Source organism: Papaver somniferum, chromosome 3 (assembly GCF_003573695.1).
Source record: "Papaver somniferum cultivar HN1 chromosome 3, ASM357369v1, whole genome shotgun sequence".
Classification (NCBI taxonomy): domain Eukaryota; kingdom Viridiplantae; phylum Streptophyta; class Magnoliopsida; order Ranunculales; family Papaveraceae; genus Papaver; species Papaver somniferum.
Genome location: NC_039360.1, coordinates 19172756 through 19200237, shown reverse-complemented (window position 1 = coordinate 19200237; position 27482 = coordinate 19172756). Strand labels below are relative to the sequence as shown.

At 35.3% G+C, this 27482-nt stretch overlaps 2 protein-coding genes across 10 annotated transcripts; one reads left to right on the top strand and one right to left on the bottom strand.

Annotated features, from left to right (window-relative positions):
- The first annotated feature begins 4102 nt into the window (after positions 1 to 4102).
- Positions 4103 to 10623, top strand: LOC113355437 (LRR receptor-like serine/threonine-protein kinase FLS2). 7 transcript variants are annotated; one of them, XM_026598293.1, is made up of 5 exons: positions 4103 to 4393; positions 4957 to 5046; positions 5142 to 5243; positions 7002 to 9995; positions 10122 to 10623. In XM_026598293.1, the coding sequence occupies exons 3-5, from the start codon at positions 5234 to 5236 to the stop codon at positions 10472 to 10474; spliced, it is 3357 nt and encodes a 1118-aa protein (XP_026454078.1). In that variant the 5' UTR covers positions 4103 to 4393; positions 4957 to 5046; positions 5142 to 5233; the 3' UTR covers positions 10475 to 10623. The 7 variants fall into 7 exon arrangements, 5 of the variants coding, with proteins under 5 accessions (XP_026454078.1, XP_026454076.1, XP_026454075.1 ...); XM_026598291.1 differs by having other exon boundaries at positions 4659 to 5046; XM_026598290.1 differs by having other exon boundaries at positions 4610 to 5046.
- A 5872-nt stretch (positions 10624 to 16495) lies between these two features.
- LOC113355436 lies at positions 16496 to 21413 on the bottom strand. Of its 3 annotated transcripts, XM_026598289.1 has the most exons (8): positions 21168 to 21413; positions 21008 to 21041; positions 18555 to 20037; positions 18073 to 18470; positions 17555 to 17602; positions 17218 to 17286; positions 17090 to 17139; positions 16496 to 16949 (listed from the first exon to the last, which is right to left on the bottom strand). In XM_026598289.1, the coding sequence occupies exons 3-6, from the start codon at positions 18795 to 18797 to the stop codon at positions 17238 to 17240; spliced, it is 738 nt and encodes a 245-aa protein (XP_026454074.1). In that variant the 5' UTR covers positions 18798 to 20037; positions 21008 to 21041; positions 21168 to 21413; the 3' UTR covers positions 16496 to 16949; positions 17090 to 17139; positions 17218 to 17237. The 3 variants fall into 3 exon arrangements, 1 of the variants encoding a protein (XP_026454074.1); XR_003362453.1 differs by lacking the exons at positions 18073 to 18470; positions 18555 to 20037; XR_003362452.1 differs by lacking the exons at positions 18073 to 18470; positions 18555 to 20037 and having other exon boundaries at positions 17566 to 17602.
- Between the last annotated feature and the right edge of the window lie 6069 nt (positions 21414 to 27482).

The following is a 27482-nucleotide window of genomic DNA, read 5'->3' as shown; positions in this document are numbered from 1 at the left end:
AAAGCCACCACAAAAGATGGATAACACATTATGCAGCTATATCTTGCTTCATGCATCAACTAAATTTCCGTTGCAACTAATAAAACGATGTACTCCCTCCGTTTCAGGAAAATTGGTACTTTCACTTTTTCACTTTGTCTTATTTGTCTTTTGTTCGGTCGTCCCTCCCCACCGTGGCAGCGGTATTCTAGTTTCTCCATTCTGTCAAAAGTATATCTTTCTGGAACGATACATGGATTGGAGATGCTTCACTTGCTAATCTTTTCCCTTACCTCTATAAGTTATCTAGAGAGAAAAACATAAGAATGGCATATATGGTTACTCTTGATGGATGGAAGTTAACTTCAAGAGATCCTTCACTGGAGTTGAAACTAATATGTTGGCTGAGTTATTGCCGATCATTGGTGATTCCCCTCATGTCATTGGTGATTCCCCTCATGTTCTAGACAATTTTCCTGATATATACAAGAAGATGGTCATTACATCCCCCAGGTATCTTCATAGTCAAGTCTTTATATTCTAAGCTCATATCTGAAACTGGTGTTCTTAACTTCCCTCATCCATTCATTTGGAAGCCAGTTGTTCTACCAAAAATAAACTTCCTTGTTTGGTGTTTGGTGCATGGCAAGTTGAATACTATTGATAACCTACAAAAAAAGGATTGAGATCCATAACTGTTGCATACTGTGTGGTGATGATTTAGAGACACAAGAACATCTTTTCCTTCATTGCAAAGTTGCATAAAGTTTGGTCGATGGTTATAAAGTTTGGTCGATGGTATTACCTAGTACTTGTTGGTCCTGGGTTTTGCCTTCAAATATTTCTATGTTAGCTCATATTTGGCACCATAACCACTTCTCAAGTTTAATCTCTGCTGCTATTATCTCCACTTTATGGAATGAAAGAAATTGCAGAATTTTTGAAAAAAAGCACACCTTTCAAGACTGATTAAGACTTAGAAATGAAGGTGAAATCTCAGATTTTAGCCTGGGCTAGTGCTGCGGGTAGGAGAGTGCATTTGAACTTTTCAAGTTCAATTCTCAATAACGAGGATGCTATTTGTATGTAACTTTTTGCTTTCAGTTTCTCTTTCTCTACCTCTGGTAGACTGTAATTCTCTTGTACTTCTTTCTAATAAATTCTTCTCTTCTGATCAAAAAAAAAGTTCTTGGATAAAACAATTTTTTTGACGTGGTGGTAAGGGAAGAGAAACTCTTCACATGCGGTACTCTGTTAGGTTGCCTATACGGTAGGGCAATAAGTCAAGATTGCTAATAGGGGTATCAGATTAGGTGGGGGTGTACCAAAATCAAGATAAGAAAAAACAAATTTTTATATAGGACAAAATAGGTTTTGTCTCGGCTTGGTACTCCCCCACTAACCTGGCATTCCCCATTAGCATCCTTGCAATAAGTGACCAACATGTCGTTCTTTGAAAACCGTTGGCGCAGGTGAAAGTCTGCCTTCGTGAAGAATCAAAAAATTGGACTGCTGCTACAGTAGTTACAAAATTTTACAGTTGTACCCTCTCTCCACCACTCTTGAGAACCCCCCACCCCCAATTTCTTCTTCTTGCTCAGATCTAGTCCATTTGGAGCTAGATCTGAGCAAGAATTTTAGTTTTCTTTTGTGTATTAGTTTTATAATAAAAGGATTTTTTTCCTATTATGTTTCTTTTCTTCACCTTCATGGCGATTTTTGTCTTCATCTTCATGGTGATTATCTTTATTTTAATGGTTACTTGATCTTGTTTATATGTTTGTTCAAGTCCATCGCGGGATTCAAGTTACTCTCGATTCTCCGGTCAACAAATTTGCAGATTATTCCAATACCATTGGAGCATCACTTCATCAGGAAGACGATTTATCAAATGGTCTTTAAATATCATGGAGACCATCTTCTCTCCGATTCAATCGGTTCTTGCATTCTTGCATTAGGTTGGTATTTGGAATTCCTTTTCTTTTCTTTGTCGGAATTTTCAATCACGTACCGCTACAAACGTGTTGTTTCTTGTTACTTTTTCAATTTGATGTACTTGAGATCCATGTAATCATGATTTCCATTAATGAAAATTGGATTACCAAATTATTTTTTCTTTTTTACAGTTGTTACCAAATGCCATGTGATTAAAAGGTGGTTTTTGCTTGGTACTAGTAATCTGATGCACTTTTTACAAAAGTTTATTCTTATGCTTCCAAAATTTGTATCAAAATCCCTTTCCATTATTTTTTGATGTAAACCTGCACGAATACAGATTAGTTTACTTGTGTGATTGTGTTCATAACTAGGTTAGATTGTTTTACCGCACTAAACGATACTCAAATACATTGTATCGACTAATATTTATCGTAACAGAGATACACATACTTGGAAAGTCATTTGGTGGAAAAATACAGCATTAAACGTTGGAATAAAGATACGCCTGTTGATCATTAGCACCCCATTGTAATTCGATTTTTTGTGCACACCCTGTAACGAGTGTCTACATAACATTTCATTATCATTTTTAATTTAATATCACACGAGCCAATGGAAGTTTATGGAACCAATCGTCAGCATTAGGGTGATTCCACTGTATATACTAGTATGAATAAAACTTGAGGATATTGTCCATTCCATGATGAACTAAGCACAAGTTTCCACAACACAAAAATTAGTGAAAGAAACGCGCCACGCCATTACTTCTTATCCTTACAAGTTACAACCAAAATCTACCTATTGTCCATCAAATTTGACTAAAATACTTACTATGCTTGATTGCATAATTCAAAAGTCTCACTTTTTTGTTCGTCTTTTCTTTTACTCTGTATGTTCACCGTACTTGAGTCACAATCAGTTCAAAGTGCAAACCAGGTAACGGAACGACGACTAATCCGCAGTCCAATTCCTAGCCAAACTACAGTGGTCCGAACTTCAGTTTCAGCATCTTTTAATTTTCGTGAAAAATGTTGACAATAGTACAGTCCTAGAGTAGGTTGATGCCATTAATTTCACTTGCACCAACATTACAGAGTTGAATGATTCACAAGTGACAAACCCCTTGGCTCAATTTATTTTCTTCCGAGAAGTTAATCAACTTACTGAAAAATGAAAAGAAAATAGAAATTGAGAAGGACATAGACACCTGATCTCTAGGAAAAAAAACAACAACTATTAATGATAGGGATATGTGAAAATGGATAAAATGATTTTGTCAATACGCTGATGAGCTGGGAAGAAGAAAATGCGAGAGTGTTTTACAACAAGACTCATCCATGGCACAGCTGATTGACAATGTACGTACACTATGTTCTGTTCTCGTTGGCTATCGCTTTTAAAGAATTTCGGATGTTACGTTTACAAACAAGTGATGGTCAACTGGAACATTTTTTTGCTTAGCCTTGTTATTTGTTAAATTAGTTTTGCATCTTTGTACATTTTTTTTGTTTCATTTTCTTATACGTTTTCTGTTTGGTGTTATTTTTGTACCCCTCATTATTTCTTTTTATCGAATGTATTTTTCTTTATCAATCAAAAAAAAAAAAAAATTGAAAAAGCTCTACGCAGTTACTTATATTATTAGAGTACATTCGAGGAATTTATAATTTTGCATCATTTTTTACCTCTGACAATTGCTATCATGAGTCCAATAGGCATCTGGCGCAAAATAATACAGAGTTACAGACACACTTGAAATCGTAGTGCACAACTCATGATAGAATGTAAGCTGACTGTAATGTCTTGACCACCATTGTCCTCTGTCTATGTCTCAAGGATTGAAATATCGATAGCAGCATTAATCAGACATATAAACGATATTCAAATACTGTATCGACTGTAATATCTTGTTTTGGTGTAAAAATAATTATCTTTCTTACATCTCCTCCCCCTTTAATGAGAGCGAGACTAATCAAAAGTCAAAGAGATAACTAATATCAGCGGTTCGATCTCCTAACAACAAAACCAGCACCGTTAGATAATGGAATATCTCATAAAAAATTTCTGTCACAAATTCCGTGTGGATTTTTTTTCGTTACTTTCCGAAAATGCCCCTCCATCTTTTCTGTCTTCCTAAAACGCATCTCTTCTGTTCTGCTCTTTCTGTTTCATGACCACCATCGTTACCATCACCACCATCACCCCCACCGCTATTCATCACCAGCATCCATCACCCCCTCCACCACCAGCAACACCAGGATAAATTATGATCATTTGATGATTGGGTCATGTATTTACATAAATTATGTGAGATGAATATTATCAGAATCAAAATTTCCTCTAGTGAATCAAATCAGAATACAAAATTTATTTGGATGGATCAAACTAAAATTATGTCCCCCACACACAAAAAAAGGTTCCAATCATCTCCATTGTCAAAGAATACGAATGTGATTCGGTTCTTTATCAATTTCAGGTAAAATCTGTGTTTGGATTTTTAAAATTTGTTATTTTTATAATTTCATACAAAGAGAAGAAATGATTCTCTCTGATTTATTAACAATATGAATTAATTTCGATAATGATCGAAATTAAAGAGTATACTTCGATTTATATTCAGTGTGATTGATTCTTGGATAAATTATTTCCCAAATTAATAACTATGAACATTATTGGGTAAACTCATTTTCAGTTCATCATCAAACGTAGCCGTGATCTAATTTTGTGTGTCTGAATTGAAGGATGCTATATGTGATTAGTTATGAGTACAGAGTTTACAGACCAAACAGATGTTATTTGGATCAGTTATATGAGACCATTTAAAGAGATCAAGGATTAATTAGGGGGTGGGATGTGGAAGGCAGTGTGGAGGTCTATGAGCGATGTAGTTAGGATCTATTGGTGGCCTTCATTTCTCAGATCAAATATCATTGTTCATTAGGTGAACAGTTTATCTACATTTTAAGAATGTAAAGATGCTTGCGCTCACATTATCCTCGATGCATATATACAATATACATCTTAGTTTCCTATGTGCAGGAAGAAGTTGGGCGAATTATTGGTCGCTTTTTGACATATGGCAATGAATACCACTGCATGCTGTATGGAAATTGTGCCCTCAACACTGAGGTAAATTGTATGTACGAAGGTAACTATTTTTTTGGTGCATGGAACATATAATTCAGAGACTCCCCAGATAATACATTATATCTTCAAAACTGCAGCTCCTACGTAGACAACTTTTGAAGATGAGAATGAGCTTGAAAATAACGGACAAGCGGACGTGCCTGATGAGAATCGCCAAGAGGACACAACTATGCAGGGAGGTAAGGCCAGTTTCAAGTAGCGTCCACTACTTATGATTGGATGTACTCTTGAAATTTTCTTTTTTGTTCATAAAGACGTTTACTATTACACTATACAGTCCAATAAAATTAGGAAGTGCATAACTGTCTATTAGTTTGATCACGTGTTCCATGGACTGCAGAACCGCCAATTCATATATGAGGCTTGAGTTTGTCATTTTATCCATCTTTGTTATGTATATGGATAGATATATCCTCTGCTTAATCTGCCCAATTCGCATGATAAAGCCAAACACCTATGGTTTGTATCATTACTGTGGTGATATTGATGCTGCCACATGACATTGCTGCTGCTGATTGTGATTTCTAAAGTCCATAAGCTTCTCCCACATAGGACGATTATTACTCATTACTTTGTTATTGCCCCATGATAAACCCAAATATCTATTTATGTTACTGAACTCTTATGCTTATTGCTATCTGATTGTGTAGGTCATAGAAATAACAACAGAAAAACGAGAACTCAGTTGCCTAACAGGTTTTTTTTTGTAATTTTGCAAGGAGTTTTGTGGACTTGCATTCGCTTCAACGCCTGCAATTGACTAACATTAGCTCATGTGACTATTGTTGTGCCAAATTGTTTCCTCATGCAACTAAAATGTTCTGTTGTTTGAATGGAAGAGTTTAGTTGCTAGAATTGTCTGTACCTCCAGAGCTAATTGAACTATGTACAACACAATCAGAAAAATGAGTTCATTTTGGGCAAAAATTTCTGGTTATATAACCATGGCTTTGCTTTCACATCTATTGGGGTACATATATATAGATCAAAATGTGGCTAACGCAGCGAGGGAGTGTATAAGTATCGTGCTCAAGTTGCTATGTATCGTAAAATAGTGATCCAATAATTATTCTTTTTAGTTGTACTTGGTTGATTTGAGTGTTTGGAAATCGAAAATACAGAATACTTGCGAAAAAAAAGAGTTGTTGTTCACCGACGTACAACGCACGTGCACTCAACTTAAGTTGAAATAGAATTTGCTTGTCGACATAAAAAGACCGACATTCCATGAACTAATCACAAGTTGTACTGCACAACGTCCCCACAATACAAAACTTGGTGAAAGAAACACGCCATTCCTTCTTATCCTTAAAACTAGAATCTATTTAGTCCATCAAATTTGACTATAATACTTACCATGATTGCATAATTCAAAAGTCTCATCGTACTTCAGTCATAATGAGTTCAAAGTGAAAACCAGGTACGGAACTACGACTTGGCAATCCAACTAGTGGTCCAAACTTCAGTTTCAGCATTTTACCATCTTTAATTTGTGTGAAAAACGTTAACAACATGACCTCCCATATTAGGCTGGTTGCATTTACTACAACTTGCTCCACTTGCACATATCTTCTAGAGAGTTGTATAATGCACAAATGACAAACCCAATAGCTTTGAACCTTTCACACTAGTTAGTTGCCGTGTTGGTGAACTGAAGCTATCCCATAAACCCATACTACTCTTGTTACCATATGAGTGCAGTGTGAAGTGGATAACTGGGAAAGAGAGTCAAACAAATCAATGCTGCAATAGATTCTTATGTTGAATTTGATTCTATCTCTTTACAAGGGATTCAACTTAGTTTAGTTTTTTTTCTCATCAGGACTGAGCTCAAAAACCAGAAATGGGATTCAGGAATGATATTATCATCTCTTTCAAGTTCATCTTATTTTTTTCTTATCTTTTCTCAATAGTTTTATCTCAATGTTCGATTTCAGATGAGATTCAAGCTTTGAAAGCATTCAAAGGTGCAATCAGACATGACCCGTTGGGTGTTCTATCTAACTGGACTGATGACAAACTTCATTGTTATTGGTCTGGTATTGTTTGCGATGATGCAACTAACCGTGTTGTTTCGATTACTCTTTATGAAAGTGAGCTCCAAGGAGAAATTACTCCGTTCCTTGGGAACTTATCGAGTTTGCAAGTTCTTGATTTGTCTACGAATTCGTTCAACGGCTCAATTCCTTCTCAGTTAGGGAACTGCCTGGAGCTTACTGGGTTAGGACTTGCCGAGAATTTATTGTCAGGGGTTATTCCTGTGGAGTTGGGTAAACTAAAGAATCTTCAAATTCTAGGAATCGCAACCAACCGTTTGGAAGGAAGCATTCCTGATAGCATGTGCAGCTGCACAGCCTTGATTGGGCTTATCTTATACGAGAACAAACTCACCGGTATGATCCCTTCTTGCATTGGTAATTTGGTCAATCTTCAAGTTCTTAAGCTTTTTAACAATTCTCTGGTTGGTTCAATACCTGTTTCTATTGGGAAGTTGGGACTTCTGCAAGGTTTATATTTGAATGAAAACCAGTTATCAGGAGTGATACCTTCAGAAATCGGAAATTTGTCAGAGTTACTGCAGCTTGATATTTTTGGTAACCAATTTGAGGGAAGAATACCCCCTGAATTAGGCAATTGTCAGAAACTTGTGGGTTTAAAAATGTATACTAATCGTTTAACGGGAAGTATACCTCCTACTTTGTCCAATCTTACTTCATTAGTAAACTTAACTATATCAGAAAATCAGCTCACCGGAGAAATACCTTTTCAACTTGGCTACCTCACATCATTACAGTCCCTGAGGTTGCACTTGAACAATTTAACCGGTAGTATTCCGTCGTCTCTGACAAACTTGAAAAATTTAACGTATCTGTCTTTGAGCCAGAATGCGTTGAGCGGAAAAATCCCGTCAGATATTGGCTCGCTTTATAAACTGGAATCACTGTTTCTTAACAGCAATCTCCTGAGTGGTTCCATACCATCCAGCATCTCTAACTGTTCACTTCTTCTCCGAATAAGCTTAGCTGTGAATAGATTAACTGGGCCCATTCCTTCCGTTATGGGGAATATGCAGAATCTCTCCTTCTTATCCGTCAATAACAACAAAATGTCTGGTGAAATTCCTGAAGACATATTTAACTGCACAAATCTTGTAACTTTGTCATTGGCAGTAAATCGTTTTACTGGGTCATTGTCATCGAGCATTGGCAAACTCTCTAAACTCAACATTCTGCAAATCCATACAAATTCTTTATCTGGACCGATTCCTCCAGAAATTGGGAAGTTAACCCAATTGCTTTCTCTTGAATTAGGCAGAAATCACTTTTCAGGTACGATACCTTCTGCGTTATCGAAGCTTTCATTCCTTCAAGGGCTCTCCTTACCTGAGAACATTCTAGAAGGCACAATCCCAGCAGAGATATTTGAACTTAAAAATCTTGCTGAACTGAAGTTGCAGAAAAATAGATTCGGTGGTCCTATTCCGGACTTGTTTTCTAAACTGGATAAGCTTACTTACTTGGATTTGCACGGCAATAACTTTCAAGGGTCCATACCAAGAAGCTTACGCTTTCTTAACAGACTTTCAGTACTGGATCTTTCTCGCAATAACCTCACAGGAGCTATCCCTGGAAATGTGGTTAATGGTATGAAAGAGTTGCAGATACTCGTAAACTTTTCAGGCAATTTCTTGTCAGGGAGGATCCCAGAAGAGCTCGGTGAGTTGGAAATGGTGCAGGCCATTGATTTGTCTAGCAATAATCTGTCAGGAAGCATTCCTGTGACACTTGGAGGCTGCAAGAACTTGTTACTGCTTGACATTTCGGGAAACACCCTTACTGGTAAAATTCCTGACAAGATTTTTTCCCAAATGTACTCTTTATTGAGCTTGAATCTTTCAAGGAACACATTGAATGGTACGCTCGAGGAAAAGTTTACAAATCTGAAACACATCAGCAGCCTTGATCTATCTGTAAACAATTTTAGCGGCGCCGTCCCTGAGAGTTTTACAAACCTTTTCACCCTTAAACATCTCAACCTTTCATTTAATCAGTTTGAAGGACCTGTTCCAACAAAAGGAATATTCAGAACTATTGGTTTATCTAGCTTGGAAGGTAACCCGTCACTTTGTGGAACCAAATTTCTGAATTCATGCATCAGCGAAAGCCACTCAAATTCTCGTAGCCGGTTATCCAAGAAGTCTATCTTGATTCTAGGCGTTCTTGGAACTGTAATTGTACTTCTTCTCATGGTTCTTATTGTTGTAATTTTCCTTCGGCATGCTAGGAAAAAAGATCCAAAAGGTGATGTGGATTCAGAAAGACAATACTCTATAACTCCTGCTTCACTGAAGAGATTTGAAAGAAAAGAAATAGAATCAGCAACAGACTTCTTCAACGAAGGAAATGTGCTTGGCTTAAGCAGTTTGAGTACTGTTTACAAGGGTAGATTGGAAAGCGAAACACTTGTAGCAGTAAAGAAGTTGAATTTAGATCAGTTCCCCGAGGAATCAAACAAGTCTTTTGACAGAGAATTGAAGACCTTGAGCCATTTGAGGCACAAAAATCTGGTTAAGATACTTGGTTTTGCATGGGAGAGCGGGAAACTGAAGGTTTTGGTTCTGCGGTACATGGAAAATGGAAACTTGGAGAGCGTTATCCATGGTAATTGCACAGACAAGTCAAGGTGGACATTTGATGAGCGGCTGAAAGTGTGTATTTCTGTTGCCAATGCAATGGCTTACTTGCACTCTGGTTATGGCGACCCAATTGTGCACTGCGATCTCAAACCGTCAAATATTCTTTTTGATGAACACTGGGAAGCTCATGTTAGCGATTTTGGAACAGCTCGAATTCTAGGTGTTCATCTCGATAATGAAAGTGGGATTTCCTTGTCATCTGCATTTCAAGGCACAGTTGGGTATTTGGCACCAGGTATTTACTCTCCAACTTATTTTAATAGTTTAATTAGTTATAAAGCAGGTCACTTAATAGCGGGACGGAGGGAGTATTAATATTAATACTAACGGTCACTTACACAACATGTTAACATATTTTCAGAGTTTGCGTATATGAGGAAGATTACGACTAAGGCAGACGTTTTCAGTTATGGGGTATTATTGATGGAGTTGTTAACTGCGAAAAGACCAACAGGGACTATAGAAGAGAATGGATTTCCGATTACTCTGCGGCTGTTAGTGGAGAGAGCTCTAACAAATGGAGGTGATGGAATTCTTAAAATAGTGGATCATGATATGAGCTTATCATCCAAAGGAGGGGAAGAGAAACTAATATTGTTGCTTGAACTAGCTATCTCTTGTACCTGTCCTTCCCCTGAAGATCGGCCTGAGATGAATCAGGTTTTGTCAATGCTTGTAAAGATAAGTGAAGGTAATAATGGACCCAAGACATAGATGTAAATTCAAATAATGTAGTATGAACTAATCAAAATGGAGAAAAACAGGGGGACTAGAGAGTGAATTTGGAAGGGGCTTGAAACTGATAAGCTTGATTTTTTTTTCTGTTCACCGGATTTAAAGCCTACTTTTTAGGAATATTTTTCTTAACCGAACTTAAAGTACACATGTAATAGTAAAATCAGAAACAACAATTCTAAGTTGGAAAAGCAACAAAAAAAACCCCGCCCCGACACAGTTTTTCTTTGATTTGTGGTCCCGGTGGGGCCCGTCCCTTGGGAGTTTAGCAGGGGATGTATTGTGTCTGGCTGGTTTTTGTTATTTTTTTCTCGGTTCATTTGGACTTTTTGAATCACAATATACTTGGGCTCGAGGTGACTCCGCTAAGAGAAGCCATGCCACACTTCCCATCCTAAAGAAAAAAAGTGTGACATGTCCTAGATGGTGAAATGAAAAACACTTTGGTCAACATCAGCTAAGAGTTTTTCATTATTACAACACCAAGATATTGGACCTTGTAATTTCTATTGTCGTTACTGAAGGATACTATTTTGCGTGGGGGTGCGGAAATCTCTTAATATTTTGTCTTTATGAAATTTGGTATCCTTATTACCGAACATTGAATTTTTCCCTACAATAGTAATGTAAAATGGTTGTAATAGATTGAGGTACTGCTAAACTTTACTTGAGATCTTTATGTTCATTGATATATATTATTTTCTTTTTTTAGTTTTGTAACTAACAACCTCTTTGTGTGCACTTGACTTGTGATTTGTATCTGATTCGATCAGAGTCAAATATTAGACTTTTTTTTTCCTTCCTCAAGCCCTCACGCGACCTCTGGCTCAAACCAAGTCGTCGAATCGGACCCAATATAGTCATGTTTGGAAATTCCCTCAAACTTTTTTTTTCTTCGTTTCTTCCATCGGGCGTAGAGATGGGAAATTGAGGAACCAAACCCTAGGTCTCCTTCTCAACTGATCTCATTCATCTCTTTCAACTCATTTCTCTTGTTGGTATCTTTCATTACTCTCAACTCATCCCACATCTCTTTCAACTCTTCTGAGATTTTTATAAAAGAATCATTAATTTCGGGTATGATTTTAACATCTATTAATTCTTCGTCCATATCTATTTTGTCATATTGTATGGGTTTTTTGCGATTTCGGAACATGATTTTTTTTCCAGTATTTTAATTTGAGTTTTTATGATATTGCTAAATGTCGGGAAAACAATGATTACCACTAAGATAGTACTTTGGAGCCTCATACATGTTGATATGTTGTAGGTTCTCTGTAGAGAACAAAATGCTCGGATTTATGACAAGGGTTACTTTTATAGACTTGATGATGATCCTAGTATATATTGAAGCTAAATCTCTTGTTATCCCAATGGCAATTTGACACATTGTATTTTGAAGCTCCATCCGCAATTGGATGCATTATTTCATTTGATGTAGACTTGCTTTCTTTTTGCTGTTTCTTGTAGGTGTTATACATTATTCTCACTCTACCAAAAATAAATAAATATTTGAATTAATTAGTAAGACATGGTAATAAACCAATGATATACTTGGATATAAGTGATCGAAAAACAACCTCATACAATATATATTCAGTGCAACCTATTGAAACTAATAATATCTTTGATTTACTTATGTTTATGTGTTTTTAATACATGATGTTAATGCAAGTAATAAGTATAATAACATAGCATCGATCTGTTATTGGATTCTTCCATGATTTCTCGCCTCTAGCATTGGTTCAGGAATATTATCATCTCTGCCCACTATTCACGGGATTATATCATGGTCTTAAAAGTATAGACTCAAGCAAAACATCCAGACTTTTCGAATCATTAACGTTTACATTTATTCAACACCATTGTGATTAATAATAATTTAGAAACATTTAATTGAAAAATAAGAACATAAGATGCTTACTTAGCTTTTTTTGTCAAAACTAGTCCATTAAGCATACTAGTGGCTCAATTTGGCGGTTTGGGAGCTAGGTTATTCTTCCACTATCTCATATAGTAGAGCATGAAGAGGAAAGTCCCCCAATTTCATTTTATTTTGGTTCCTTTTAAAATGTAAGCAACGAATGGTGGTTCCATCAAGCTGCTCAATTAATGCATAGTAGTACTTGACATTTTTTCCTTTGTTGTAAACAGTCAGTGGAGGTCGTTAAGATGGAAAATGTCGACCAATGTTATGGCCAAAGAGTTGTTTCTCCTGCAAGTACTTATACTTCTTTGGAACCGATTGGACAAATTATATTGTTGATCATTATATATCTAAAGGATTATGCAGGCTAGGGACTTTGATATCTTATTATATTATCTCAAACCACAAAATATACTAATAATCGAGGAATTACATAATTAACTTTGAGGAAGTTGTAGTTTACTCCATTTAACTCACTTAGCTACGAATTCCCCTTTGTACTAACTCGATCAACATACCGTGAGCTATGATTTGGAATATGGTTAGTAAATTGAAGAAAAAAATATGGATCATAAATAAAATGTGTTATGGTTAATTGAATCATGGGTTATTTTTAAGAGAAGCCTTATTTTTATTTATAGATAGAGAATATAATGTAGAATCAAACAATGAGATAATTAAAGATAATAATCATAAAAAAAAAACTCAAATTTAAATTAGTTTTTATTTATGATCCTAATTATGACTATGAGGAACCCACTCAAAGTATATTCATAATAAAAAGAGGTTACAACCCTTATATCCATCAGATGTCTTAAGTTGAGATCATGAAATTGGGATGGTCGGATGTTACATTTGTCTTTCAAAATGTTATATGTCCCTGCAAAGCTCAAAACCTCGTGATGTTTTGTATTATAGAATTATCAGGATCTAAAGGTGTAATTCTATACAGAGAAGGTACTAATGAATCGTATCATACTCTAATTTTGTTTCTAGTCCCAACTAGCCACATACAACTATCCTTAAGTTGAGGTCTTATACTGAGCATTGTGTTCCATGTAGTAGAAAACTTGTATGGTTTTTTTGCAACCCAAAAGGAAGAATCCCTTAAATACTTAGCTTGCCGAATTTTACACCATAGGGATTCTAGATGTAGTTGAAGGAATCGCTATGCCAACTTAGCAATGAGAGTTTTATTGGTTTCTTCTGATGATCTAAAAATCGTATCACGTACCCTTGTCCTTACAAGTTACAAACTACTCTCGTTGTGGAAAATGCATCCTTTTCTTATCTTTAGAGTGACCCCATCAGAAATTCGTTATTATCTGGTTCATCTTGTTGACAAGTGTTTTAGGAATTATTGATGTGTCCAAAAAATACCGCCATAAGTGAAAGAACCGACTGAATTATTGTTGTTTTGCCCGCGTGAGTCAGACAATTCTTTTTCCAACAAGAAGTATGTTCTCCATCTTCACTAATAAGAAACTATAAAGCCTCTTTCACATGCGAAAAAAGCCTTCATGATGATCATTAATCATTCCAGAGAATGTTATGGTAGATATGCAACTCATGATAAGGCCATGCCACCTATCATTGATTCTAAAAATATGCAAGGAATGGATAAGAAAATTCCGGTCTACCGTTAATGTCAAGTAAAGCGTTCATCTTCCAAATTTGCACAACCAACATTTCAGAAGTTTTATTGAATTTTATTTATCTTATTTTATTTTTCTATCTTTTTATATCGAAGCTAAATTTCATCAAATTTTATTCAAAATATTTCAATGTCAATGCCAACTCAATGTAATCTCCCCATATATCACTTTAATTTCTTCAGTCGGCACCCTTTATTGATTTTAGGACTTTTGAATTTTAGATCTTTAAGATTTTGTGTGTCATGCAATCTAATGAAATCTTATCACATATAACTAGAGCAGCCATTACATTTTTAGAATCTCTAACGTTTTCTTTTCCAGCAATGAAAAGAGCATCTGAAGCCTATATAAAAGCTTCACATTCTTGGCAGATAAAGTAAATTATGTTCTTATTGTGTTTATTATTACGTATTCTTGGGCTGAGTTTGGAATTTAAGGTTGAAGAGAAGCGAAGATGATTGTGCAGTGCACAATTTTTAAAAGAGTAATCATCTTCTCCACAAGCATTACAACTTTCCTATGAAGGTAACAACAACAACTTGGATTTACAAGGTTGGAAGTATCTTCAAACCATTCAAATTAAAGTAGGTGTAGGTATGTATGGTGCACTAGAAGAACATTTTCCACATAGTTTCCAATTTTTGTAGATCGTATAAATGCTCTTATACCGTTATAGGGAACATGTTTGTACATAGAATAGAGCTAAGAACACACTTTTGTCTCATGGTTCCTTTGCTCACACATAAAACAACCAATTATTAAGTCTTTTTTTCATTCTCACTTTATTAGTTTTTGCTGCTACTGCTACTACTACTAGTTGGAGAGTCTTTCACACCTCTATCCACCATTCATTCAGCGTTTTGAAAGGCTAATTGAAGAAAATGGTGAAAACTAAACAAGTTTTGGAGTTGCAGAAATTAGGGTTTTTCACTCTATAATTAGAGGTTGAAGAAGAGATCTTATTGGGAGTTGATAATTTTCATTTTGTTGGTTAGATAAATGCCACGTGTTTTATTATTGTTAGTCATAACAATGAGTTGAGTTATAAGTCGAGTCACCGATCCCAATAAAATTATCCCCACCCAAATAAGAGGGGTTTTAAGACTTTTGCAAGTGCCACATGGAGCTTAACGGTTTCCGGCGTCTGATTATTATTTTTTAAATAAACCAGTCAAAAATGAAGATTCTTTTCTACAAGACAAGACGGGGATATTTTAGTAGTGTACATTTCAAAACATGAATGCTTTATCAAATTTACTTAAATACTATGGGGCGGTACCAAATGGCTTGTGTTCGTTCAACGGATTTTACTAAAAAATACCGTACGACGTCAGTACTAGTATCATGACGAGATGATTTCAGCCATTCTTGGCTTCCTTTTGCCCTTTTTATTTTCTTTTTTATGATTCTTGAAATTCATGGCATTCATGCATTATTTTGTAGATGTTGGGCCAAGGGGATTGATCTGGTAACTGACCTTATATTCATGCATAACTGGCCCATAAGGGAAAACTGCCTGCCTTTTATTTCATGTATGACCCACTGTTTGGATACATTATGAAAAAGTCCGAAATTAGTTTAGCAACCAAATTATTTTTGTGAAACAATTTTTTCGTTTTACTTCTAACTTCAAAAATTACTGCTTATGGTTGCCAAATTTTGTCGACAATTTAATTTTGTTGAAAAATTACTATAGGAAAAAAGAAAAATCTCTCCGCATTTACTACAAGATATTGCCTTGCACTAAAAAAATCACAAAATTGGTCAATTAGCCCAATAACGACAATTTCTGGGTGAAAAAGACATGTAAAATTTGATACTGTTTAAATGGACAAAGATGTAAAAATAGCCAGAATTTAAACAGTTTCATCCTACCATTTTCAAATACTTTTTCTTATTTTTAATTTACATTGCAGGTTTTGAGACATTTATTTCCGTTGTTATGAACTTAAAAGACACATATAAGTGTCACAAATTGTCCGTCCGGAATGGTTTGAGACACTTAAAGAGACACTTAAACTGTCTCTTAATTAAATACAGCGCGCATATTAATCGTCTCTTAAATTAGTTAGCAACACTTTTTTATTGTGGCAGATTAATTAATTAAGAGACTTTTATTCGTGTAGCCTTAGTTTCAAAGGCAACACCTAGATATCTGTATCAAAATATTTTGCCACTTATAGATTTTTGTTTTGTACACTTATATGCGTCTCAAAATTAAATTAGCTTTTAAAAGAAGTACTAATTTTCAGTTTCGAATTCCTAAGATTAAAATTCCTGCACCTGCACATTTCATTTTCTGCACCTGGATACAAGCGCCTATCCAGCCATTTCATATTCCATCAAAATATTAGAGCACAATTTATCACATCAATTATATATATGTAAGATACTCAAAATTCTACAAAAGATATCTACTTCTATAATTGCAAGTCTCTCTCTACAATGTTGGATCAAAGTTGAGCATATTTTGGTACACGTATTCTTTTAAACTTGTTGAACCTAATATCACAGGACTTCATCTACATTATACAGGAAATTAAGAACGGAATTACCTACAACTTGTTGAATCCCAGCTCTAGGGAACAGAACACCTATATCCTTTACATATTGTTTGTAACTTGACGAAAACAAAATCAAATGAAAAGATGTAAACACATGAGTGACAACCTTGATATATATCTTCAGTCGATCAGTTTAAGATTAGACCGGGACAAGTACCAAATGTAGACGCACCTTCTATAATGTCTCTCAAATTCTATTTAAAAACGTAACTTACAACTGTCATGTGCCAAGTATTTACTGTTATCCGACTTCTTACCTAACTACTTCTTTGGCGATAGACCCAATAACAAGTTCATTCACAGGTCATCTGCGTAACACACCAAACACAGAACAATGTTCAAAACCAAAGCCAACAACAATGACAATAACAACAATGATTGCAACATTACCAATTTGGTACCTCTATGAACCAAAACATATCAATAGCATTATAGTATTTCAACTTACACATGATTGTGAGTTCAACAAAGGAAAACTGAGCTTCTGCTTCCTCGAGACTGAAAAAGAAACATCATTTATATTAATAAATGAGAAACGAAAGTAATAACACTCAAAACAGCTCTAACAGTGACTACCTGTCCAAGCATATCGGATCCTAAGAGTCATTCCAAGAACTTAAGCTTCTTACAGTATATGATCCATTCCTGCAGTCACCCAACATATTAATTAAAACTTAACCATGACCATCTCATTCAGAGCCATCCATCCTGCAATACACATATATTTCAACTCGTGCACTATATCATGAGAATACCAAACGCCGTCTACATGTATCAAATATAGTTCCTGCCATACACATAAAACAACTTTGATTATAACAGAAAATTAAAGTTCAAGACTATAGCTTCCATTGTGTAGGATAGAATTGGAGAAATCAGACTGCAAGAACAAAAGTGTAGGATAGAATTGTACCTGAAAAATACCACTTGTGAGCAGCTCTCCTTAATGTCCACCAACCAGCTGAATTAAGTAAAAAAAGATGCAAAGGAAAGTAGTTAATACTGAGTAAAAATAAATCCTTTTCCCTCCTCCTTTATCCGGGCTTGGGATTGGCAATGCAAGCATTGGCGTTAAAAAGGTTTTGGTCAAACGACAAATTAATAAGACATATTATATTGAGTAAATATAGGCAGTTACAGACCCCAAAAGAACCTATCCTCATTGTGCTAGACAATACAACTAAGGAAACAAACAAAAAGGACACTAACAAGCAAATTCTTAGATGCAACAAGTGGAATTTGCCATGTGCTAGTGTCGAACCTGTCCTTGCTGCACAAAAGTAACAAATATAGCCGAAATAACAAAAAAGAACAAAAAAAGAAAGAAGGAAATACTACTGTTCAGTGCTAACTGGGTTGCTATGCTTGTGTTGAACCTATCACTATTGAGCAAAATAACACAAAAAAAAAATCAAACTAGGAATATATTACTTCCTGATTGGCATCGGTTGCAACCTATCTGCAGACCAGATCACCCAAGCAGGCATTTCTAGGTCCCTCAAATGCACCCATCCATTTCCTTGTGGTGCATCCCATACTAACGCAGACTGATCATGCACTTCCTCGATAAGGACCCTCTTCTCTGTTGGCATCACCTTTCTAGAATGAAAAATATCGCCGCCTACGATACACCCTGATGCAACAACTTTTCCTCTATTATCTAGCATTTCAACTTGCAAGGAAGGAGTCTCATTAATTAAACTATCGGCATGATCCAGGCTATCATCACTTGGGTGACCAAAGAGAGAATTGGACCCTTTTTCTGGGCTGGGAGTGCCTACACGAGCTGATGATGTAGGTTCCTTGCGTTTCAGGCAGTTCAAATTCTCCTAATAACAAGAATAGGTAAAATCATTATATATTAACTGCTGAAGTTGGATATGCTACTTCACGAACAACAAGTTAAAATTTACCTTCACTGCGCTGCCCAAGGACCCCAATTCACCTTCAATTTTGCTTAGTTTAAGTGCATTTTTGTCATCTCTTTGCTGAAGGGCAGCAACTCCAATTACTGCCGTTTCAACTTGCTTCTTTGACATATGAGATGAGTAGCCACGAATACCACCATTTTGTTTTTTTTCCAAACACCTCCTCAAGTTCATCTGTAATAAAATTACTAGTGCTGGGATGCTTTCCTTTTGCTTTGTTCCTTTCATAAACCTCACTTACTTTGTTCGGCATTTTCACATACTCTCAACATTATATTAGAATAAAGATCAAAAAGCCCCAAAATAGTAGGTGTTAGTAACTCACGTAGCTTTCAACTGCACTAGAATGGACACTCCCGTCCCGTCTTAGATGTCCGTATAACCATTTCTCTGTAGTAGAAGGTGGTACCACTTCTTAGCCAGGTTCATCCTACCAAGACATACATTTCGCGCTTCAGCTGTAAATTCCGGCCACTTTTTCTTTATAGTCTGCCATTGGAGCGAATCTACTGGATGACGCATATGCTCGAAAGAAGTATGTGCCTCATGATGCTACTTCATATAGCATGTTATCCATGATATTGTGTAGTATCTCTTAATTCTCTTGCAAAGCGGAAAATGTCTCAATACTTTGCGAGGCTCTTTTGTAGTTATTGGTCCATCTTTACCCTCTTTCACCACAAACCTTGATCTTTTACAGATGGGACACACAGTTGCATTTTTGTGTTCTTTTCGGAACAAAACACAATGATTAACACAATCATGAATGGACTCAGCCTTCATTCCTAGATCTATCAGCATCGCTTGCATTGTTGGGTATTTTTCAGGGAAAGTGTTGCCTTCTGGGAACCATTTTTTCAGTCGTCCCAAGAGGTACGTAACACTGTTCCCTGACCAACCAAACATCTTTTTAATATGCTGCAGTTCTACAATTACATTAAGTGTTGTTTCATCACCCTCATAACCTGGATAAATCTTTTCCTTAGCTAACTCCTTATACTTGTAGTATTTCTTCCCTAAGTCAAGCAAATCAGTTTCATTTACATCCTTGTCTAACTCTTCAAATACTCCATATGCCTTGTCTACAAAGTCCCCTAACCCACATTGTTCATCTATAATATTATCTTCTATATGTTCCTCAAATGATATTTCAACATCTACATTTTCCGCTACATTTTCCTCTACGTGTTCTTGCACTACTTCTGGTGTTAATGTGGTGGATTTCTCCCCATGTAAAGACCAGATTACATATGACTTTTCTATTGAGTGTACTTCCAAATGATACTTCACTAGGGGAAAAGACAGAGAGTTCTTATTTCGACATATACGACAAGGACAAGGACATAATGATGAACTTTTTATCCTATTGCTATATGCAAAATCTACAAAATCATCTACCCCTTTTTTATAGACATCACTAAACCTATCTTCTTCATTCATCCAACCTTTGTCACCTACTTGCACCATTCTACAACAACACATAACATAGTATGTCAATCAATGACCCCTCACCCCAGAAACATAACTGAATATCCATACATATAAGTCATTCTAACAGATCAATAGAGTACAACTTAAAAGTAAAATCACATGCAACATGGAGCGACAAAATAACTGATGGTACATAAGGCAAGCAAACACATATAACTCATGTTGCTTGCTGATGTGTCTATACAGACCATACAATCATATCAGAATATGAATGACGAAGTACACGAATAACACATGCTCATCCAGATGCCATTTAAATGAACAAAATGATAACAGAACACGAAAACAAAAATGTTACAATGACCACCAAAACACACATACCCAGCAAATAAGAAAACATCCTTTCTGTGTTAGCTTACGCTGATTGGAATCAAGGAACAACTGGTGATGCTGTCGACATTATTTTTTACGTGTGAGTGAATATTATTTAGGCGAAAAACGAAAAGAGATCTATGCAACTGAATCAACTTTTTCTTCAGTACCCATTGCACAAATTCAATGCTTGGTGACATCATTTCATCTATTAAACTTTTATGATCACTAAATTAAACTCACTTTCTCATTCAGATAACAAATTCTGTTTACCCAATTTGCATACAAAATACGAACTGAATCATTTAGTGGTACCGAAGTCTATCTAATTGAGATTCTAAGATGCATGTATGGGTAAGCTAACATGAACTTATGCATCAAATCTGCTTATAAATATACTCCACAGTGAAAAACCAAATAAGAAAACAACAAATAGAAATCACTTCATGAAAAGAAAATCAAAACAAATACCCAGCTAAACATGATATAACAATCCTCTAACATGATACAGCAACACATGAGACAACAACCTTCATGAAAAAAACCATAATCCAGCAAAATTGACAGACTTATACTTCAATGAACCAAAATGTATAGAGGGAGAAACAAACAAGTACTAGATTTAGAAATTATACCTGAATCTTCAAATATTTGTACTTCAATCTTCTTCTGAAAGTGTCAAACACAAATAAAAAAGAAATCAAATTTCTAGGGTTTTACTTATTTCAAAAGGAAAAAAAAATAGGGTCAACAAATCAAAGTTATTTTGATTTCTCTAATTGGGGTTTTTAATACCTTATAGAACTTCTAGGAAATTAATTCCAAGAATTCAATCTTCTTCTTCTAAGAGTTAAGTTTTTTTCTCTGTACTTCTGTAAAGTGAGTTTCAATCACTTTAGGTTTACAAACTCTAAATCAATTTCTAGTTTCAATCAATCTAGAGTAGTTGATCTTGGATGTCTCTCAATTTCTCGCTAAATTTTTGGTTCCTCTCTGGGTTTTTTTTGGTTAGTAGCAGGAGAGGAAGAGAAAAGAAATGTAGAGAGAAGAAACCGAAGATAAAAGAAGAAGAAAAAAGAGAAGAAAACATGCAAGGAAAAAAACGTTGGGAGATATTTTGTCTTAAAAAATATTTAAGTAGGGAGATATTTTGTTTTGGTCTTAATAGTAGGTGGGAATTGGATATAAATGGTGGAAAACTAGAAACAAATGGGGGGAAGTGAATGATTGATGATTGAACTTTAATTCAAATAATTTTGGTGTGAGATAAATGTGAATGGAAAATTGAGGGGGAAATTAATGTGAGAAGAGGAATTTTTGGTGGGAAAGTTTGGTTTTGGAGGGAAATAAAATAGAAATTTTAAAGTAATAATAATGAGAAGAAAAATAAATTAAATATATACTAAAGTTATAAAATTATAAATTTATGTATAATATCTCGAGACATATATGTAATATTTCGAGACACATATAAGAGTAGTTGAAAAATCAGAATTAAAGCAACTCATATATTTAATTTGAGGCTCTTATAACAGCGGAAGCACTAAAGACCTTTATATTTATATGTGTCTCTAACCCAAAAATCTATATGTCTCAAATTGGCCCATATGGTGTAGTGTCGGGATGCATCCGATTTTAACCTCGCTATTTTTTAAGTTTAAGTCAGGATAAATTCAATTTCATCCTTATTATTTTTTTGGTATCAATTTCATCTACTCGTCCATTAAAACCATGTTTTAAAAATATTTGGAGGAATGACCTAATTTCCGAAAAAAATCCCCTTTTTTGTACACCATCACAAAGAAGCAGTTTTAGATGGGAATTTCGGGAATTGAAGGAGAACCGTAGTGCATATATCTGTTTCATTCCTATTTTGTTAAGAATTTTTTAGAACCATCGGAACCCACCTACCCAATCATAGATTCACTGTTACTGAATACAACAATATTATATGCGTAGTGCATGTATCTGAATACCTATTTAGATATTATCATGAATATTATACAGCATGCCCGTCAACTGAGGTACACGAATCATTACATGAGTTACTATTACTACTAGCCTCCTCGTAAACCATTTGGAAATTGCCTTCTTTCAATCTCCTCTGGCTTTTCAATGGCTGCAATCGTAGTCCCAAAATAGTCTTTGGACCTTCCAAGACATCCATTAAAAATCTGATCCTCATCCTCGTCTTCAAAATATTCATATTTGTTGTTACCTTGGGGTTCCTTAGAAATAACTGATGCTGAACTATGCATTTGATGACCCAGTATGATAGCTTTTAACACCTCAACTGCTAGCCCGCCACTGCCGAACTTCTCAGACTTTTCCGATGAAGATCTATTTTCCTTCCTCTACTCTAAATCATTTGACTTCAAAGACTGTTTTATGTCAAAATATTCTTCAAAAGTCCTTGATGGTACTTCGTCTAACTTTACTGTTTTTGCTACCTCTAACTCGATGATCACTTCAAGAGAAGGGGTTATGCCATCAAATTGCCGAAGCTCTTGGTTTATTATTGCAGTTTCATTTACTCCAGATACTTCATTTTCCACCTCTATAACATCTTCTATTGAACTTCTAGCATCTTCATAAGAGTCACTTAAATTCTCAAACCCACACTTCTCCTTGTCCTCTAGAGAAATCCTTGAAGGTTCCAAAGGTTCCAACTGAGCTTTGTCAGTCATGTGTATCTTGCTCATAGATTCATCGGATATGGTAACTTCTAATATTTGAATTTCTTCATCTGTTGCCAAACCTTTTGATAAATTCTCTGTCATTCCATCTTCCAGTTCTGCAAAATCTTCAATAGAATTAAAATCATCTTCCTTGACAGAATCGATTGAGTTCCCACTCTCAGTATCCTCTAAAAAAGTAGACAATGTAGGTTCTACTACGGATGGAGACTTTAACATCTCAGACTCCAATATTTTCTTGATAGCCGCATTAGCAACATATGTAGCCCATTACTAGTCTGAGCCTCCTCTCTCCCTCCTCCTTTTTTTTCCTGGAAAATTAAAAATAAAAACTGAAGGGTAAAATTTTCTTGGACTTAACTTTTTGCTGACTTTTAAGAGTTTTTCTATGTGTGAATATATATATGTATTTTCACTTTTTTCTTGTCTCATTGAACAGGTATCAGGTTCAGTCGTCGTTTGCCGATGGAGTGGCAAGGGCTGCTATGTATGACCTCATACATGTTGGTCATGACAGTCTTTTTTGGGAAATTATATGATTAGAAGGAGATCTTGCTACAGTATGGGCTTTGATGAATGTTGCATTATTTCATTATTTTCTTTCACTCAAGGTATACCGCATTATTTCATTATTTTCTTTCACTTCCTTCCATAAGTGCTTCCAATCCTTTTCCTACCTTAGTTACATTTTTGTCAGTGTTTCTTCCCTTAATTCATGCAATTTTTTGGCTTCCTCTGGTCAACAAGATTAAACTGTTTTTCAATGTGACTTCTTTTTATTAATATAAACATGGCTTCTCTTTTCGGAATTGTTTTTAGTGAATCTAGATGTTTTTGTCGGCAGAAAGACAATATCAAGAACAAGGGAGAATGTAATTCTTTCTATTGCAAACACACAGACTCGTCTTAGCCTACCTGTTAAAGCTGATCCAGTAATAATCTTCTTACCTCAACAAAAATCTACCATTCAAACTCTCGTTGTATTATGTTGTACTTTGTGATTCAAAATGGAACAGTTAAGTTAGATACTGGGTTTTGGGGAGTGGGGGGGTGGGTGGGTGGATCCGATCAATACTCTTTCTTACTCATTAATAAAAGATAGATAAGAAAGCTGTTACTGAGGTTTTCTTAAAAGTACTTGAGACTTGCAGAAAGAATCAGTTTGATTATACAAGGTAGCATGTATTATAGGGTTGCTGGCATATTTTTAACTAAGACGGGGTTCCAAGCCTTCTAATCTAGATTATGACTTAATGATGTGCTTGAGATTTGAAAATTCCACGTCTGCCTCTTTAGACTCGAGTTTCTTTGGTATGCAGATGGAAAAAGAGCTGAATGTGATATTGGACCATGGCGAGGCACAACCAGCTATTAGCTGTACTAGTGATAGTGGTCCTGTGTCTTACCTTGAACAAGTCGTTTCTCCCATTTCTGAGACAATGGTTAAGGTTAGTGCATTTTCTTTCTGATTTGATTTGTAATTGCAAATATACATGGGTTCACCAAAATGAATATCAGATTTAATGGATGAGTTTTTGTTTTATTGTATGTATCATCTTGATATATCTTGTTAAAAGATAAAAAGGAGACATGTGCATGTTTTGTACTGTGTTTATGCATGTAATGCTAGATCGTTTACTTTATGCTGCCAACAGCATGTTTTGTGCTCAGTTTTTTTTCTTGATTTCTGGCAGACAACTAAAAGTAGTTTTGTGGAGCACCAGACAATTGAAGTTTTCACCGGCTTATTTTTGGTCTTAACGATTCAGGTTGTTACATTCAGATAGTTGATCGGAAGTTCCATATTTGCTATTCAATGGTTTGGTAATAGATGCGTGCTTGCTTTCTCACCTACAGAGTCTGACAATTATAGCTTTCAATGACGGAAACAATGGACAAAAACTACATGGATAAAAAGTAGGTCTTAATTAAACTGTCATCAATCAATACTCTAACCACAACAATGGACATCCAACAGTTAGAGATATAAGAGCATCTCCAATGCTAGGGGTGAAGGTAATCCTAGGTGGAGGTCCTATTAATACCTTTTTGTTGTGGGTCATTACTATGTGGCTAAAAAAAATGAAAGTTATACTTTCTACCTCAAATTTCATCTCCAATGCCAAGATATTACTACCCTAGAACTTAGAGACAAATTAATTTTGGAATAAAGAATTGATTATGTGTCAAAAGACCTTGGGTCATGGAGAAGGTAAAGATATGACTTTCTCCTTTACCCTTTTTTATGAGATGGCATCCATGTCATGCTTTTACCTTACCTTGACCTTGGCATTGGAGATAAATTCTTGGTTAGAAAAGTGCTAAATCCTAGGTGTCTTGTCTTTTTAAGACCTTCACCCCTAGCATTGGAGATGCTCTAAGTGTGTGAATAGTTTGTGTCAAGTCAACTGGTCAATATTGACTTGACTTGTATTATTACACCCAATGTTTGTCTTTAAATACTTGTAATAATACTTTCTTAGTTTGTACTGAAAACAATTCTTTACAATAACATCAACTTCAGTGTTTCTCATGGTATCAGATGATCCCGAGAGTAAAAATTTCTTCTGCTAAACAAATTTTCTCAACATCTTTTACAGCATTCAACGAATCATAAAACCCTTTTTCAATAATTTTTGATTCAGATTAATTACAAAATTTTCAAGAACACTTCTTACTGCATAAAGATTTCATTCAAGATTTGCATCTGGGTTTATTCTTCATCAGCTTTCTTCAATCTGGTTAATGTCTGCAACAATTGTTTATAGAAGACGCAAAGATATGCCTTTTACTTCCGCTGCTATGGTGGATACTAATTCTGATTTTACCTTTCCATTCTCAAATATTTCAAATTTTGTTTCTGCAAAATTAGGTCCCAACAATTTTTTGTTGTGGAAAGATCAAATGGAATAGATTCTTATGTCTACGGATCTGTATGGGTATGTTACTGGTGATGTTATTGAACCGGCTAAGAATTTAGAAGTTAATGGAGTTTTGTCTATAAACCCTCAATGGGATCTTTGGAGGAAGATTGATTGTTTTGTTCCTAGCTGTTTAAAAGCTACTTTTACAGATTCTGTGTCTGGTGATGTTTTAGGATTATCTACTTCTCATGAAATTTGGGCATATCTTGAAATATCTTTTAGAAGTCAATTCTTAGTCAGAAAAAGTATGCTCAGGAATCGATTGCACAATGTTAAAAAGGGTAATCTTACAATTCTGGTTTATTTACAAAGTATCAAAACCATTGTTGATTTTTTAGCTGCCATTGGAGAAAGGATGAGTGATTCATATTTGGTTATATATGTGCAGCACAGAACAGGGAGACTCCTTTTACTTTTGCAGAGTTAAAACCAAGATTATTAAACCATGAGCAATGGCTTATTGAACAACAACAAGATTCAAGTACTACTTATGATACTCAACATGCTCTTTATGGAAAAAATGGAAATGGTGGCAATAATTTTTCTGGTAATGGTATGAGCAAACCAAGAAATAACAATGGTCCAAGCAATAATGGAAATTTTAAGAGCAATACTGGTTTTAATTCAAGAAATAACAATGGTCAAAATACTGTGTCTCAAGGTGGTACATTTGGACATGGAAATGGAAATGGAACTAGAAGAGATTTTTCTTCAGTAGAATGTCAAATTTGTAGAAAGAGAGGTCATTATGCTAGCAAATGTTATTTCAGATATCATCCTCCAACATTTACTAATTCTGCTAATGAAGCTCAGCAAATTTCTTCTCAACAAGCCTTTACAACTTTTACTGAAGATCATTCTGCACGTTCTACTTCAACTACTACTCATTGGATTTCTGATTCTGGTGCTACTGCACACATGACTAGAGATGAGACTTTACTTCATAATTCTACATCTTACAAAGGCAAGGATCATGTGCAGGTTAGCAATGGTAAGTCTTTTGCTATTACTTCAGTTGGTAATTCTCATGTTAATACTTCTTCAACCAGCTTTAACTTGAATAAGGTTTTATTGGTTCCTACTATGAGACATAATTTGCTATCTGTTGCAAAATTTACTAGAGATAATTCTTGCTACTTCAAATTTTATCCAGATGGGTATGAGATTACAGATATATACTTTGATATTGTTCTTGCTCATGGAAAAGTAGTCAATAGTTTGTATCATATTGCTCATTTTCCCAATGCTCATTTTTCATTATCAGCTACTTTGTCTGCTCCTTCCCATGTATGGCATGCTAGATTAGGTCATCCATCTAATCAAATTCTTCAAACACTTCACTCTACTAAGCAGATTGTTTTGAATTCAGCTTTACCTTATGCTCTTTGTCATCCTTGTCAACTTGCCAAAAGTAAAAATCTTCCTTTTCAGTTATCTTCATCTAATGAACAAAAACCTTTAGCTTTAATACATTGTGATGTTTGGGGGCC

Coding starts and splice junctions, on each gene's coding strand:
- LOC113355437 (XM_026598293.1), top strand. Junction 9,996..10,121: donor AGTTGGGTATTTGGCACCAG/GTATTTACTCTC, acceptor ACATATTTTCAG/AGTTTGCGTATATGAGGAAG.
- LOC113355436 (XM_026598289.1), bottom strand. CDS start 18,797: ATGAAAGGAACAAAGCAAAAGGAAAGCATCCCAGCACTAGTAATTTTA. Junction 18,471..18,554: donor CCTTGGGCAGCGCAGTGAAG/GTAAATTTTAAC, acceptor TCTTGTTATTAG/GAGAATTTGAACTGCCTGAA. Junction 17,603..18,072: donor CAACCGATGCCAATCAGGAA/GTAATATATTCC, acceptor TACTTAATTCAG/CTGGTTGGTGGACATTAAGG.